This window comes from Acomys minous (assembly GCF_964271855.1).
Source record: "Acomys minous genome assembly, chromosome: 2".
Lineage (NCBI taxonomy): Eukaryota > Metazoa > Chordata > Mammalia > Rodentia > Muridae > Acomys > Acomys minous.
The window spans coordinates 42,814,664-42,830,866 of NC_140484.1; the positions used below are offsets into that span (position 1 = coordinate 42,814,664).

Consider the following 16,203-nt stretch of genomic DNA (forward strand, 5'->3'; position numbering starts at 1 on the left):
TCTTGTTTCTGGGCTTGGAGGTTTACGAGCACAGTCCTTCCTCAGAGAGAAAGTACCAAACTCTTGGTTTGCAAGACATTGAGTTTTCCTGTGATCAATCTGTGATACTTATTTCTGTGGTCCAAATTTCATGAAGATTCTCTTTACTGATTAAGAATTTATCTAGAAAATATCATGGTTATTTGGCATTTTAATTAAAAGAAAATTAAAGCTAGACTCACATATATTTAAAATCTCTTCAACAGTAAGATTGAAAACAATATCACAATTGCCTGTAAGCTTTACTGATACGTTCCTAGGGTCCCTCATTATTTCACTTAGCCCTTAAGAGTATGGTATGCCCCTAGCAGTATAATTGCCCTTTCTGTTTTTCTGCCACAGTGAAAACTTTTCAAGTCTCTTAACTACTAATAATAGTTGGTTTTCCAGTGTTACTTTTTTAGAAAGCATTGTTTTTATCAGAGACAAGTTTAACCCTGAAAATTGCTCTGTTTTGTACTGTTGTCGTCTTGGTTGGAAGTGTAGAACTGGAGCGACAAGTATTTTACTGCTCTGCACCTACCTAAAGGATAGAAACAGTTCACATTTACCTCAGAGGTAAATAGTTTATTTATTTATGACTGCATAATAAGCAAGTTTTTAGTGGTTTTTGTCTAATAGGAAAGTCTATAGAAAAGCAGTACTTGAAAACTTACTTTGTAATACTGTACTTTTATATAGTTTAACTTTATATTCTAAATCTCTGCATGAACTTTGCTTATGTGAATAAAATAGGAATATTCTCTCTTCCCTGAGTGATTAACATTGGAAATACTTTATTCTCAGTTGTGTTTCCCTGGCACTTGAATAGTATACTGAAAACTCACAAAATGAAAAATTCTGAAATTATATACATCAGAACCGTGTGTGTGTGTGTGTGTGTGTGTGTGTGTGTGTGTGTGTGTATGTATGATTGATTAAGTTTCTAAGAGCCTTTAAATGGAATCAGTTAATACTCATGTTATAGTAAGATGAATAGAAATCCAGAATAACATTAATTTCAATATTCTTTTTGAACCAAAAAACCAAACTAAATCTCACTTTAATCAGATTCTCACAAATGTTAGCCTTGCACCTGCTAAGATGGCTTAGTGAGGGCCCTTGCTGCCAAGCCCGATGACCAGAGTGTGATATCCACAACCCACATGGTGTCCTTGGAACTTCACAAATGTACCCCTGCCTACACAGAAACACATAGGCAGGCACACATGAAAACAAGTAAGCAGACTTTAGCTTTTTAAAAATATTTTTCATTGATGCAATACTTAGTTTCAGTTTTAAAATCATGATATAAATTGTACAAACTGGTACTTTGTAGCTGTCTTTTGACTGTGACATTTCATACTCATTATGAAAAATGCTGTATTGTATTTATATCTCAAGGTCTATACACTGAAGAACATTCTTGTCATTGCTGTGTTGTCTGGCTTAGATCCTATGTTGAAATTCCACATTAAACTTGGCTATACTGATGGGAAGAAGGTCATAGCAGGCCACCTCTTACTGGGTGTTTTTTAAGCCTTAGTTTTTGTTATAGATTTCTGTACAAATTAATTCATCATAGCCTCCAAATATCAAAGGCCTAAGAGGTTTAAGTAAAATACTATCAAGTACAGACATTAATTTAGTAAAAGATGTCTGTTTTATTCATTTTTCTCACCTTGCTTCTTTGTAATAAACAATGATTAGCTGAAAACATGTACACATAATTTAAGTTCAATGAGTAGAAAGCATTATAGGAAATTGAATCCAAAGATATTGTAGTCCATATATATTACATACATAACAACAAAGGATCACTATAATTAGGTAATTTCTTGAGGATATAAGATCTTCCTATATATACGATAACACTCAACATTTTAGCCAGACAAAATAATATATATTGTGTTTTTTAAAATCAGAGATTAAGATAAGTAGATAGAATTTGTCTTCATTGAGAATATTTCATAAGTTGTCATTTATCAGTAATCTGTTATCTACTTTGTCTACAATTTTTTTAATGTATTCAATAAAACTTGGCAGTTCTATGAATTAATGGTCTTAGAGATGCTAGCCAGGTAAAATGTTGTAAAACTTCTAATCCCAACACTTGGGAGGCTGAGGCAGGAAGAGTGCTCTGAATTCAAGCCACGTCTGGACTACAGAATGAGCTCTTGTCTCAGAAAATACCAGGCAGGCAGGCAGGCAGGTAGATTCAATTAGATTAATAGGTTTTTCTGTGTCCTTTAATGTACTGAGTGACTTCAACAACATTGGTTCTGATATAAAATTGTGTTTTATAGCTGATATGAAAACTTTCAAAACTTATACTTTCAATATTGTTAAAATGTATTTGTTCATTAAAAAAAAGTAGGGGATAGGAAGATCGCTCAGTGGAAAGGGGCTGGTTGCACAGCCTGACAACCCGAGTACAGACCTCCAGAACCCACATAAAAGCTCGATACAGAGCCAGGCGTGGTGGCGCATGCCTTTAATCCCAGCACGTGGGAGGCAGAGGCCGGCAGATCACTGTGAGTTCGAGGCCAGCCTGGTCTACAAAAGTGAGTCCAGGACAGCCAGGACTGTTACACAGAGAAACCTTGCCTCAAAAAACAAAACTTGATACAATAGTGCAAGCATAGCCTGGCTCACAGGATGGAGAACGGACCCATCTTAACCAAGACAGAAAGATGAAAGCAATACTTGTACATTGTCTTCTGATCTTCACATACTCCATGGCACGTGCCCCTCCCCCAAACAATGTATAAACCCATCTCACACAAACAACTTTTAAAGTAATAATTGGCAAAATAATAATCATAATAGTAATTGTTTTTATTTTGTGTTTTCTTACCACTTATGGGTAATTTCCTTTTTAACATTTTTAATTTATACAGTTAGAAGTCAGATGCATGAATTCCTATTTTATGTTTATATTACAAATTTTTATAAGCAGTATTATTAATTTCTAAAGATTAAAAAATTCTACTCAAAATAATTTCCACATGTAAGATGTTTATACTTAAGTCTTAGGGACAGAAATGGCTGACGTAGAAGTTTCCCTTTTTCATTGAGTGTATTTTCACCTTTTGAGATTTCTTGTTCTAAAAAATATCTTCCCCTTAAAAATCAAATCTGTCCTGTAAATGTGAGCGTGCACGGGTGCATCCAGTCCATGTTTCCATGGGATGAGAACACTGAGAGCTGAGTTGTCCCTAGATGATGATACATCCTATGCCATTTCATGTGTTTTTTAATTTTACCCATGTTATTTTTTAATTCTTCACAGAGTTCTGATAGTTACTACTGTGTAAATTGTAGGAGAGGGGCTGTTCTTGTTTGTTGTATGTCTTGTCTTTCAGAAATTACAGGAGCTTAATTAGCTTCAAACCCTGCCTTAACAGCCATTGGAGGAAAACTACCTTCAGCACCGTGGCCTTTGCTTTTACTTCAGAAGTACAGATAATCTGGAAGAAAGGGCTTAAAAATAGCAGTCAGACCACCAGAGTAGTACTGGACACTCTTCTTCTGGCTTCACCTAAAGTTTTGAGTAAGTGGACAAGAAGTAGGAGACAAGGCTCACTCAGTGCCACTCTTAACTGTCCGTCTCCAGAAAGATAAGTCTGAATGGAAGGAGAAAAGTGAAGACTTGTTCTTTTATGTATAAGCAAACTAGAACGTACAGTGCCTCAGAGGAAGCAGAGCTGAGGGCAGGGGCTCTACTCTATAGACTCTCCACACCGAGTGATTGTGGGAAGCAGAGCTGGGGGCAGGGGCTCTACTCTATAGACTCTACACCGAGTGATTGTGGGAAGAAGAGCTGGGGGCAGGGGCTCTACTCTATAGACTCTCCACACCGAGTGATTGTGGGAAGCAGAGCTGGGGGCAGGGGCTCTACTCTATAGACTCTACACCGAGTGATTGTGGGAAGAAGAGCTGGGGGCAGGGGCTCTACTCTATAGACTCTCCACACCGAGTGATTGTGGGAGTTCCACTACGTTTGTTTCTGATAGGTGGGCCACCACCTACAACTGTCTGGTATTATGTAAAAAGTACTTTCTAAACAAGACTTTGAAGTTAATTTGTGTCTTCTGCAGTGATGGCTCTATGTTAGGGAAGGTTCCTTATTTTTTATTTTTTTGGTTCATTATAATTGATACTTTATTAACATTGATTACCCTTTTAAACTTAGGAAATAGAGTAAGACTATTTGACTTCTAAGTCTTTTTAAAATTTTGTTACCACTGTAGCTGTTACACTTATAAATATAATAAGAATGGGTAAATATATTACAATAAAAATTCAGTGCATATTAACATTTTTATAAGCCCTTTAATGTTAAGCTCAAATAAGGTTCAGTTTGAACTTTACCCTCCTTTTTTTTAAATCAAGGAGGTACTAGTTTAGAAACTATTCAGCCCTAATTAAGCTAATTGTGCAAAATTTCAGGCTTACAACCATGATCCACTGTTTTATTTGGTAGAACTCTGCTCTTTATTTCCCAATTTCTGTGGACAGGTTCTCACATTAGGAAAGCCCATTGAGAACAGAGAGACCACCACACTGGTTGTCAGAGAACTAACTAGTATTATGAAAGGTATTTTTTGTTTGCTAAATGAAATAATTTTCATACAAAATTGTAGGCCTCTTATTCATCTAAAAAATTGTCATGTTAAAAGAAATACCTTTTTTGTTTGTTTCTCAGTTGAGTCTGTAAGAGTCCAATGATACTGATATCTTAGTCACTTATGATAATTTTAGGTAGTAGATAACCACCTACCACCATACAGGACTCTTTGCAAAGCACTGTAGAGAAATATACACTTAGATATGTTTGTAGTACTCCAACTCTGAGACAGTAACAATCATCAGAGATCTCTAGGGTAGTTGCAGTGTTGGAATACAAGGATGAAAGGATAGATATATCTTGTGAAATTAAATTTTCTGGGATAAGTTGCCAGGCTACTCTGAATTTTAAAATTGTACAAACAAAATAAGATGTTACACATATATAATTGGAACTTCCTGGAGTTGTGGTTCATATGAAACTATAACCCAATACACAGTTTTTAAAACTGTATATTCATTTGTCTTCATTAAATCTCTAATATTTGTATCTTAGGGTTTTGGTTTTTTTGGGGGAGGGAGGTATGGGGGTCATATTGTTTAAGACAGTAATCACAGTCTCACTCTTCTCTCATGACTTAGTTATTAAAGTGGTAGGGCTTAAGCACATGGCATGGTAGAGGCCAGCTCTATAGCATAATGCTCTTCACAGTCTCATCCTGTTCACTAACTAACATGCAAGGCTCAACAGACTAGAGGTACAACACACCCATCTAAGGAGAGAATGACCCCACATACTTCATGGACTTTGAAGCTGTTTAGGAGACCTCTTAGAATTTGTAGGAAATATAAATCTATATCTCAGCAAATTGCCAAAAATGAGATTTCACAGCTTCTGCTATAATATTCTGTAAAATACATATAGTTGCCCCTCAGTATTTACAGAGGATTGGTTCCAGAATCCTCAGAGATAACTAACCACTGGATACATATGCAGTGGCATAGTATCTGCACAGAACATAAGTATGGTCTCCTGTATATTTTAAATCATCTGCAGATTGCTTATAATTCAAAATTCCATGTAAGTACAATGTAAATAGTTAGATTCCTCAGGGACCTCGATGAAGAACATTTTCGTGTCATTGATTTACAGTTAAATTTTTTAAAAAATACTTAGATTCCCAAGGATGATTGGGTCCTGGAACCACAAATAGAGAGGGTCAGCTGTAGTTCTGTAGTAACTCACAGATATTAAAAATTATCACTTGGATATAGCAAGACCTTGTGTGTCAGGACTTGGGTTCCTGAGCCAAATAAACCTTAATTTAGGTTTAACCTTTCATTTTGCTAATTTCCATCTCTTGTTATGCCTACTTGACCTCTGTTCCACACTGCGAAGTAGATCATTTTAGTGTCACTTTTCTTGGTATTGCTGTTAGGATTAAAACAAGTAAGGTGGTGGGTGTGGTTATTATCAGTGTGCCTAATAAGAACTGTTGTATTTTTATTATTCCAGATGAATACCAATTTTTGCTATCTCTTGACCACCATTAATAAACTATATATTCCTCATTTGTCTCCTATTTGCCAGGATAAAAGCATCATTAAATCTCATCTTTTTTCTTTCCTTTCAAGGTTAGTAGAATAGTTATAATACCATGATAAGTTCTACATACTAATTGCTTAAAATAAAAACAAACTCATTTGGACTGTTTCTAATTGTATAGTATTGTAAAAGAAATGCTATTGTTATTTCAAGTACATATAGGAGGAATAAGTAAATACTCCTTGAAAAGCTTTAATGAAACTTTTGTAACTGCACTTCATTATTTTTCATCCACACACTGTGCTTCTAGAATGTATTAGATGGGCTGGTAGTCCACAAGGAGTGGTGCATTTAGCTATTTCATGAGCATAATTCTTTGCTTTTTCTGGGCTACCAATTCATGTATCTTGAGATTTAGCTTCTTCACTTGATTTTATATAAAAGACTTATACTCAGCATTCTTACCTAAGATAGCCTATGCTTCGGCTCACAGGATAGCTCATAGCATATGAGGAAGACATGAGTATGAGGGATAAAATATTTCCCCTTCAAACATAGTAACAAAGAATTAAAATTGGACATTTTAACTGACTTGCCTTTCTGTTCATTGTATAAGAAAGCTCTGAACTTTGAGGTCCTTGTTCATACCATGGTTCATTACAAAGGTTGGCTGATACCCTCTTATTTAGTCATGGACTTAAGTTTCAAATTAAAGTGACTTAGTAAAACTTTAAATGTTTAATAATTGTAATACTCTAGTTTTCTCTAAAGATAAAATTCTTTCAGCACAATGTTCAGTTGCCTATCTCTTTCTCCCCGTTCTTTTCTCTCCCACATTTCCCTCTCTTTCCTCGGACAGTCTTGCTATAAAGAACTTGTGAGGAAACTGAGGCTAGCCTGCGTCATCCTGTTAAGTCCTGGTATTACAGATGTGTACCACCTGGCTCACTTTAATTTTACTTCCACATGTTACTATCTTATTTTTATTGTTGTTGTTGTGCTATCATACAAATAGTAGAGACTCTTATATTAACATTAAGCTTCACAGCACAAGAACTGTGCAGTTATTAATCTATTCTTAACCCTCTAAGCTAATTTGCTTTTCTCTCATTGTACATACCAGAAATACTTGCACTTTGTTGCTTTCCCTGCTGTGCTCTGGCTGGCAGTAAGTTCAGCCCTATTCTCTCCCCTACTCAGTGATTTATTGGCATATGAGGGGACAATTGGAGATCAGTGTTTACATAACATTGACATCTGAGAATCTATATGATTCTCAGAATAGGGATTGCATCCAGATATGATATGGGTGAGGGTAAAAAGATCAGCATTTGGATTACACAGTAACCTATGCTGACATTCAGGTTCCTTGAGACAGGGTCTCTCTAGGTAGCTCTTGCTATCCTGGAACTCAGTACTGTGTAGACCAGGCTGGACTCAAACTCACAGATCGGCTTGCCTCTGCCTCCCATGTTCCCAAGTTTGGAATTTAGAGGCATGTGCCCCTACTCTTGGCTCACATGTTGCTGTATTTAAAAAACAAAACACAAGCCTCGTACAGTTATGAAACACTGTTCTAGGGAAATCGTGTACTTTGTTCATATTTTAATCAGGTTTAGATTTATCCTATGTAAAGTAGCATAGGAACTTGTCTTTTTCCAAATTCAGAACTTTTTACCAATAGCCATGTAAATTGTTTACCTATAGATTCTGACATATATAGTGAGTGCAGTTTTAGTTGCATTTCTCTTTTTAAAAGTCCTCTAATGATATGTAATTGATAATTAAGGCAGAATTGTTTTTTATTTAGCACTACACTACATATGTCCTAAGGTATTGGTTGTTGTTAAGCCCTTGATACTTCAGCCAAATACTATTGATGCCTAACCTTTATTGTCCTCATTTTTCATTTTAGTCTGAAATTGTTGTAGTGGAAAATTTCAAAACTAGCATCTTTTTAGAATAAAAGGATGTAGGATTGTGACCTTTGGTCTAAAATATTACCTACCTTTAGTTGCTTCAGCCTGCCTCAGTAACTGTCATCCCCCAGGATTATCAAAGACATTCTTAGAGTAGACTAGGGAAAGTGTGACTGAAATGTAAGAAGGGCCAGGCATAGTGGGGAAAGTGCACTCAAAGTGCAGAAAGCCAGTGTTCTGAGCCATTTTTGCAGTTAATCCCAAGCTAGTCATTTGGCTGTAATCTTACTACAAAATCATGGAGGGGGAAACACCTGCTTCTCAGTTTCTTCATGTATAAAGGAAAGATTGTGTTGGATGAACAATAACATTTGTGTCAAAGTCTGTGGGGTTTTTGGTTGTGTTTAGAAAAGCATAAATCTTCATATAGAATATATTTACAGAGTCAAATATTGAGCCGGGAAAGCATGACCAAATGTGTATATTTAGACTATAACATCTTACAACATCTCTCCTAAGCTTCTGTCACAGTGTTTTCAGAGTTTTGGATTCCGCTTATGTTGCTCTTACTCAGTTTCACATGTTGATAGTGGAGACACCTGTAGAGCTATGCTGCACAGTGACTATCTTTGTGTATGAAAACATAGCAACTGTGATAGTAGGGGCACAGTTTAGTGTGTTTCAGAACATATGACCAGAATGCCCATTTGCTTTTCCAGTGTTGCATATAAAATTGAGGATGAATTACAGAGAATATTGTACCAATTACATTTGTAAAAGATTTGTAACTTACTCATACCAGACACTATTGTGACTATTGAAATTGGTTTAACTTAACCAGGCACAGCATAGAATGATTTGGTCTTAAGTGAAAAGCAATGAAAGGTTCAACTGCAATACCCTGTTTTGATACTGACATAGAAGCTGGGAACTGGGAGTTGAACAGTGGCTTTTGTGTGGTTTGATGGTTATTAGTAAGCTGTGTAGGCTTTCGACATTTATCATAGTGGTGTAAAGGAAATCAATATTTGCATTCTTGGTTTCAGAATTTGGCCATGAACACAAAAACATCAACTAAACTTACTTATTTTAAATAAAAGCAAATTGGAGACTGTAAAATTAAAGAGAGAACCACTGCTGCTGCTGTCAATACGTTCCCCAAGCCCAGAGAAAGGGGACAGGGGAAGAATGAGTAAAGGGAGGGCAGTCGGTGCATGGAGGGCCGCAAAATGAATAACATTCATCCAAGAATAAAGCAGGGGTTTTCATTTTCTAAAGTTTTCATCAATAAAGTATAATCTACTGCTTGGTAGTACACACCTGCATTTGCAAAACCAAGACGGGAGAATTGGGATTTTGAGGTCAGGCTTTGAGGCTTGATCTCAGAGTTTTATAGCTTTACCATATAGGTTGTACATAGTATTTATAAATCACCAATAAATTATCTTTTTCCCCCTTTTTTTGGTTTTTTGAGGCAAGGTTTCTCTGTAGCCTTGCCTGTCCTGGACTCACTTTGTAGACCAGGCTGGCCTTGAATTTACAGATACCTGTCTGCCTCTGCCTGAATGCTGGGATTAAAGGTGTGTGCCACCACCACCTAGATTATTTATCTTTTCTTTACCACTATGAAAGGGATTTTTTTCTTTCATTTTGAAATAGTTACTATGTTTTTTCCAAATACATTGCTATCTGAAAATAATTTTTACCCCTTCTCTGTAAAATTTGATGTTTTCTTTGAGTTTATATTTGTTTATCTATTTCACCTATGTTTTCAAATATACTTACGTAGTTTACAGATTATGTAACAATCCTTACCAATTTCTTCTCAGTCTGTGGCTATGTCTCTTTTTTCACTTTGTGTTTAACTGTTCTATAAATTAGAGAATAAATATATTTTCATAATATTTTATATCCCATAGCTAAAAACCTGCATGCCAGTTACTTGTAGATCTTGCCCTGCTGCTTGGCATCTTGTTTCCTATTACTGTCAGTTAACATGAAGATTCTTCCCTTAGTCTTTTGTACCAAGGTGTTTAGGAAGTTACACCTTTTTTTCTAAACCAAATAATCTTTTTTTTAAACGTAGCTTCATGGAACTCAATATTCTAACCTATTAATTTAAAACCTCTTGGAATTCATAGTGGCTCCTAACATGTCTAAATTCTTACACATCTTTTTTTTTTTTTGAGTGTTTTTAGTTACAAACACATTGCTTGCCTTTAAAACAGTCTGGCCTACTTTGTATATTAAATAGCCAAGGTACTTGAATCCTAAACAAATGATGTTGAAACAAATAATAACTATATGTATGGTTACATTTGTATTTTCTGGAGCAAAGGATTGTTGGCAGACAATATTATAGTGTTTTAACAGTGTTGAATGTGAACTTATGCATTGTTAGTAGGCTTTGAGTTTATCCAGAAACTCTGCTTCATATTTTTTTTAACCATTTCTGAGACTGGCATAGAAAATCATTTTTTGGAAAGCAGATAAACACCTGTCTCTTCCTAGTAATTCCTTTGTTTGAGTATTTATAGTTAAATGTTTTCATACAAATGTAATAGGATTCAAAGATAATGTATCTATGATATTGTAATACCTGTTAGACTGAATTTGAACCTATAAACTAACGCTTTCAAAGGCCTAGCACTTAAGATTTCCATTGCTGTATTTGTGTAACCTCAAATAAATCAGTGTGATAAACCTTTACAAAGGAAGCAAACAATAATTTATGTATATTTAATTACATTTTTGTGGTGTATACTTTCTATATTATGTTAAATAATTGCCTCTATTAAGAAATGTTTTTTATCATAAAACGGAATATATCAGTTGTCTTATTCTTTTTTATAGGTCATAGAAAATGGAAGATTTGCAAAATACAAGTATTTTACCCATGTCATGATCAATAAAACAGATATGTTCATGATAACAAGACGGTAACTTCTTCTCTTTCTGTAATGTAATTGATATGGGTGACAGGTTCTCATGTTCATCACTTCCATCTAGCCACACTCATTGCTATACACTCTGGTCATGTTCATGGTCAGCTGTGTGCATGCATGTAGATGAATATAATCATACATACACAATTGTTAGTTAGTTTAATACTTACTTCAGCCATTTCACTGGGTTCAGAAATTGTACAGAACTGACCTGTCAAGTAGAAATTACCCTCTGAATACCACCCAAGTTATTCTAGAAGTCAGCAGTCCTCCTAATGGTATGTATCACTTCATAAGAACACATAGATTTACCCTCATAACTGGGTATACCAGTGGAAATAGGACATTTTATGAAGATACTCCCAGCTATGACATCTTCAGATAGCTGACATGGAAGACTAAAGCAAGGGCCTGATTGGCTTAGGTCTCAGCCGCGGCTGCTGCTTAAATCAGTCTCTGAAAGTGTGTGCTATCAACTTAAAATTGATGCCTCAACTATAAAGAGCAACTGTGGGAGAATGTCCTTTGAAGGGAGGATTAAGTAGAATCATAGATGAAATGCAATTTTCTAATTTCTTCCCCCAAAGTGGAACAAAAATGATTAAAATATAAAGCCAAAGATGGTATATTATTTTGTCTCTGATTTTGACAGTGACCAAGCTTTATTGTTCCCTGGAAAACCCTAAGGATTTTTAGTATGTGGATTCTGTTCAATGTGATTAGGAAAGCCTCTTTCTAATGCAGGGTAGAAATTGTATTATGCTAACCTATTATGTCATTCTTGAATATTTTCTGGAATTGGTTCTGTAATTGCTTACCGTTCCTTGGAAAGGAGCCTAGTTACATGACTTCAGTGTTTCTAGGATAGGTCATGCTATCCACATCCCACTAAGCGCTGCTTGAGCTGCGTCCACAGATTTTTTTGTTCTCAGTCTATTCCAAGTATCCAAGTATTATTACCATTTGAGTAAGCTTTAACTCATGACTTATTTTAGAAATGTCTCTATTTAGAGAGGAGGGTGGGGGAAAGGAGAGAGAGGAGAGTCTTGATGTGGTCTGTAGAAGCCGGGCATGATAGTGCATGCCTGTAATCCCAGCACTTGGGAGGCTAAGACAAGTGAATCTCTGAGTTTGAGGCCAGAGAAACTAAAAAGTAAAGAAGAGGAAGAGGAAGAAGAAGAAGAGGAGGGGGAGGAGGAAGAAAGAAAGAAAGAAAGAAGAGATGTCTTTATTTCTATGCATTGAGCAGTGTTGTCATTTTTCATCTTTCTGTTAGCTGGTTTCTAATTTCAGTCCATTATAGTCAGAAAACAGATACTTTTATGGATTCCCTTGTTTTACATTTATTGGATTTTGTTTTGTTTTGTTTGTGGTACTGGAAAACAAACCCAGGGCCACACTTTTTGGTAGTGGCAGGCAGCTTACCATTAAGCGTACCTCAATCCCTAAATTCATTGTTTTTTTCTTTTGTGTGTGTGTGTGTGGAGTTATAGAAATGATTAAGGATGACACTTGCTGCCCTTGCACAAGATCCAGGTTTGGCTTCTAGCACCTACATCAGGTAGTACAAAGTCACCTGTAACTTCAGTTCCAGGTGAACCCAATGGCCTCTTTAGGACTCTGCACACACATGTCCATACATATACTCTGGCCCACACACATACAAATTATTTGAGAAATAAGGTTTTTAAGACATACAGTTTATCTAGGTGAGTAGTCCATGTGTGCTTATAAAAAGTAAAAATAAAAAAACATAAATCTTATATTATTGACTTAGATTCCTTATTTCTCAAAGTGAATCCTTTCTTCCCCTACCCCTAGTGGTGTGTTGTTTGTAACAAAGGGAACATTTGGACAACTTACATGTGAGTGGCAGTACAGTTTTGATGAATTTACCAAAGAGCCAGTCATTGTCCATGGGAGAAGATTACGCATTGAAGCAAAGGTATGTAGAATAGACATTTTCTATATTTATATTTATATTTTCTAAAATAGTGCATTGAAGTTGTCTCTTTGATCTGTCTTTTATGAATGCTGCTTTGTCTTGAGATTGTTTTCCTTTGCATTGTAAGCATCTGTAAGGGGGGGAAAGGCAAAACCCTGTTGTATTTCTACAACTGGGTTTTCTTTTTAATGAAGTTATGAATTCTGTTTCTAGGAACGGGTGAAATCTGTATTCCATGCCAAAGAATTTGGAAAAATAATTAACTTCAAGACTCCAGAAGATGCTAGGGTAAATATAACTATTCTTTTGTTTAAGCCACATAGAAGCGTCCCAGTGTATAATCCAGGATACTGTAGAGCCCACAGGTCTGCTTCACCCTCCAGGAGCTGAAGTTACAGTTTCAGCACACACTTCTTTTAAGTGCTCACTATAATACTCCAGTTTTAAACGTAAGCAAACACCAAGAATCATTCTGCAGAGAAAGGATAATTTCATGTTGCTAATTTCCTTACTACACAGTTGCAGTGATAAGCAGAACAAGTAAAAAACCAGTAATTATGCCAAGTCAGTTAAGCCAGTCTATAGTCAAAAAAGCTAGGTTTCAGTATTTCCTCTCTTACTTGATAGAACAACTTTGAGGGAAGTAAGTTAACCTCTGTTTCCTTAAAATGGGAATGGTCTGAACTCAAAAGGACTATATGATACTTTGAGGAGTATGACAATTACAGGAAAATGAAGCCTATGAATGATGTCACGTTAGTCATAGTGAAGACACTGTTCTTTTTTTATGTGTTTATTTATTGGTTTTTCTTTTTTTAATATTTTATTAATTTATTCATATTACATCTAAATTGTTAGCCCATCCCTTGTATCCTCCCATTCCTCCCTCCCTCCCGCTTTCCTGCTACTCCCTTCCACTCCCTTCCCCTATGTCTGTGACTAAGCCTCTTCTTGGTAGCCTGCTATCCTTCCTCTGAGTGCCACCAGGTCTCCCCATCCAGGGGACGTGGTCAAATATGGGGCACCAGAGTTCGTGTGGAAGTCAGACCCCGCTCTCCACTCAACGGTGGAGAATGTCCTGTCCCTTGGCTAGATCTGGGTAGGGGTTCGAAGTTTACTGCCCATATTGGAAGACACTGTTCTTGACACAGCATTGTACTATTTGGGATAACTCATTTTAAGAGTACTAGACCTTTCACTTAGCACTGCCCAGAATCAGAAATATTGGCCTCCTGGCTTCTTATTACATTCTCCATCCAATATGATTATCTTCCATTCACTTATTTATCTTTTGTGAGGACAGTTCCAAGGATCTTAGAGAAGTATTACTCCTGTCAACTCAGGCCTGTGTCCATGTTCTCTTCTACAGTATGTAAGTTAAGTCTGTGCCCCAGGACGTATCCTGTCCAATCTCAAAAGAGATCGTTTGTCACAATTACAGTATTCATTTTAATATAATCCAAATAAGTTGTTTTTAGAAGTAAGGAAAATACCAAAATATTTATTTCTAAAAAGAACTTCATGATTCTCAAGAAATTACCAAAGTTTTCTTGTCACTACTGAGGCAGCACTTAATGATGGATTTTAGATTTCCATTCATTTTGTTTTGTTTCATCACAAGTTCATTGAAATGTGTAAATGTTTTTATTTCTCCCCAACAGTGGATCCTTACAAAGCTGGAAGAAGCAAGAGAACCATCCCCAAGCCTATAAAGAGGGAACCCTGCTTGGCGGCAGAAATCCGTCACTACTGGTCCTGTGTTGTACCTCTCACTCCTGTGGAGCACAGGAGTCATTTCAGGATCCTGTGGTTTTAGATGCTTAAAACAACAGAATCAGCCGGGTAGACAGCTGTGTGATTAAAGTGCTAGAAGGTCCATTCAGTTTCCTAATCTGAACCACATCTGGTCATGATCCTTAATACTTTATAAAAAGAAGTGTTTACTCCAGGATATTCTCAGTAGTGGTAGAGATTGCTCACAGTCTTAATCAAACAAAACGTAATTTCCCCAGTTAACATTTTTAAACTTCTCTCACACTTGCTTTATCTCCTGAAGTGGTGGAGAATGATCAGTTTAAGTACTGCCTCAGTAATGACAAGAAAACTTTGGTAATTTCTTGAGAATCATGAAGTTCTTTTTAGAAATAAATATTTCGGTATTTTATACTAAAATGCATACTATAATTGTGAAAAACAATCTTTTTTGAGATTGGAAATAATACCCCCTGGGTCACAGACTTAAGAAAGGCTTTACAAATGAGTATTATACCCCAAAAGGTAAAACCCCCTTCAGAGCCTTAGAGCCTTAGAAATACCTCCTCAGCAGAGCTCCAGGGACTTTCCCAGTTTGCATTCTTAATAGACAGCTATTTTCAAACTAAAAATTTAAAGCCTTAACAATAGTTGCCTTCTGTTGACTGGTAACAGGAATTTAACAATACAAAAAAGAAAAGCTTTTCCCAGCACCTTAGCTATAATGAGTTAGGCTCTAGAATGAGGAGCTCCTCTCCTGAGTTAAAAACCAGGACCCTACCCTATGGCTTTGGGCTAAGAGATTCAGGTTTGCTTACTCTGTAGATATTCTGGTGAGAAACACTCATTCAAACATACAGGCTCATTGCTAAAAAAATTCTGAGCTCTGTCATAAGAGAAAAATAAGGCTACAGATTTTTTCCCCTTTTGGTTTTTGTCCAGTGTCTTTGCTCTTTACTCTTACTGGACTATTTAAAGTGAAAGAGAATGAATGTCCAATTATGAGCTATAAAGAGAATATCTTAATCAGTTACTGAATAACACAGTATTTAATGTATATTGTATGTGTTACCAACTTGGTATAAACTGGTGTTGAAACTGAAGACTCTGTTTGGTCACTGGGTGTTTAATCTGCAGGCTTGCCAAGCCACTGCTTTGCTGTAAAAGTTGGCATGAACAGCATGCCAGACTCTTATCTGCCACTGTTGCTGCCTACATGCTCCTGTTGTTACCGTCTGATGGCAGAGAACACATTGCTGTTGATAGCGTTCCCCAGAATGCTTTCTCTGCTAAACATAAACTGAATCAAAAGATGACACATCTCAAATTGTTGTAGTTGTGTATCTACCTTTCTTCAAGGTACAAGTTTGATCTGTTGCTAAGCCCCTCCAAGTTTGCAGATTAAGCCTGTGAAGAGAAGGTTGGTATTATCTTCTCATCTGGAATGTTGCTTTCCTTGCATACCAGGCACTGCCAATAGCTAAATACCTCATTGATTACTTATATCAT

At 36.3% G+C, this 16,203-nt stretch overlaps 1 protein-coding gene across 5 annotated transcripts in view; it reads left to right on the plus strand.

Annotated features, from left to right (window-relative positions):
• VPS13A (vacuolar protein sorting 13 homolog A) overlaps nt 1–15,797 on the plus strand; it is a 173,472-nt gene extending 157,675 nt beyond the window's left edge. For 2 of the 5 annotated variants that reach the window (XM_084800462.1, XM_084800463.1), the window contains exons 69-72: nt 10,906–10,991; nt 12,819–12,942; nt 13,156–13,230; nt 14,604–15,797. In XM_084800462.1, the coding sequence (XP_084656588.1) occupies nt 10,906–10,991; nt 12,819–12,942; nt 13,156–13,230; nt 14,604–14,654 (336 nt within the window). In that variant the 3' untranslated portion in view covers nt 14,655–15,797. Of the gene's footprint in view, nt 1–3,425; nt 4,208–6,103; nt 6,223–10,905; nt 10,992–12,818; nt 12,943–13,155; nt 13,231–14,603 lie in introns of those variants that run through there. The other 3 variants (XR_014782857.1, XR_014782858.1, XM_084800464.1) reach the window with 3 other exon arrangements.
• The last annotated feature ends 406 nt before the right edge of the window (nt 15,798–16,203 follow it).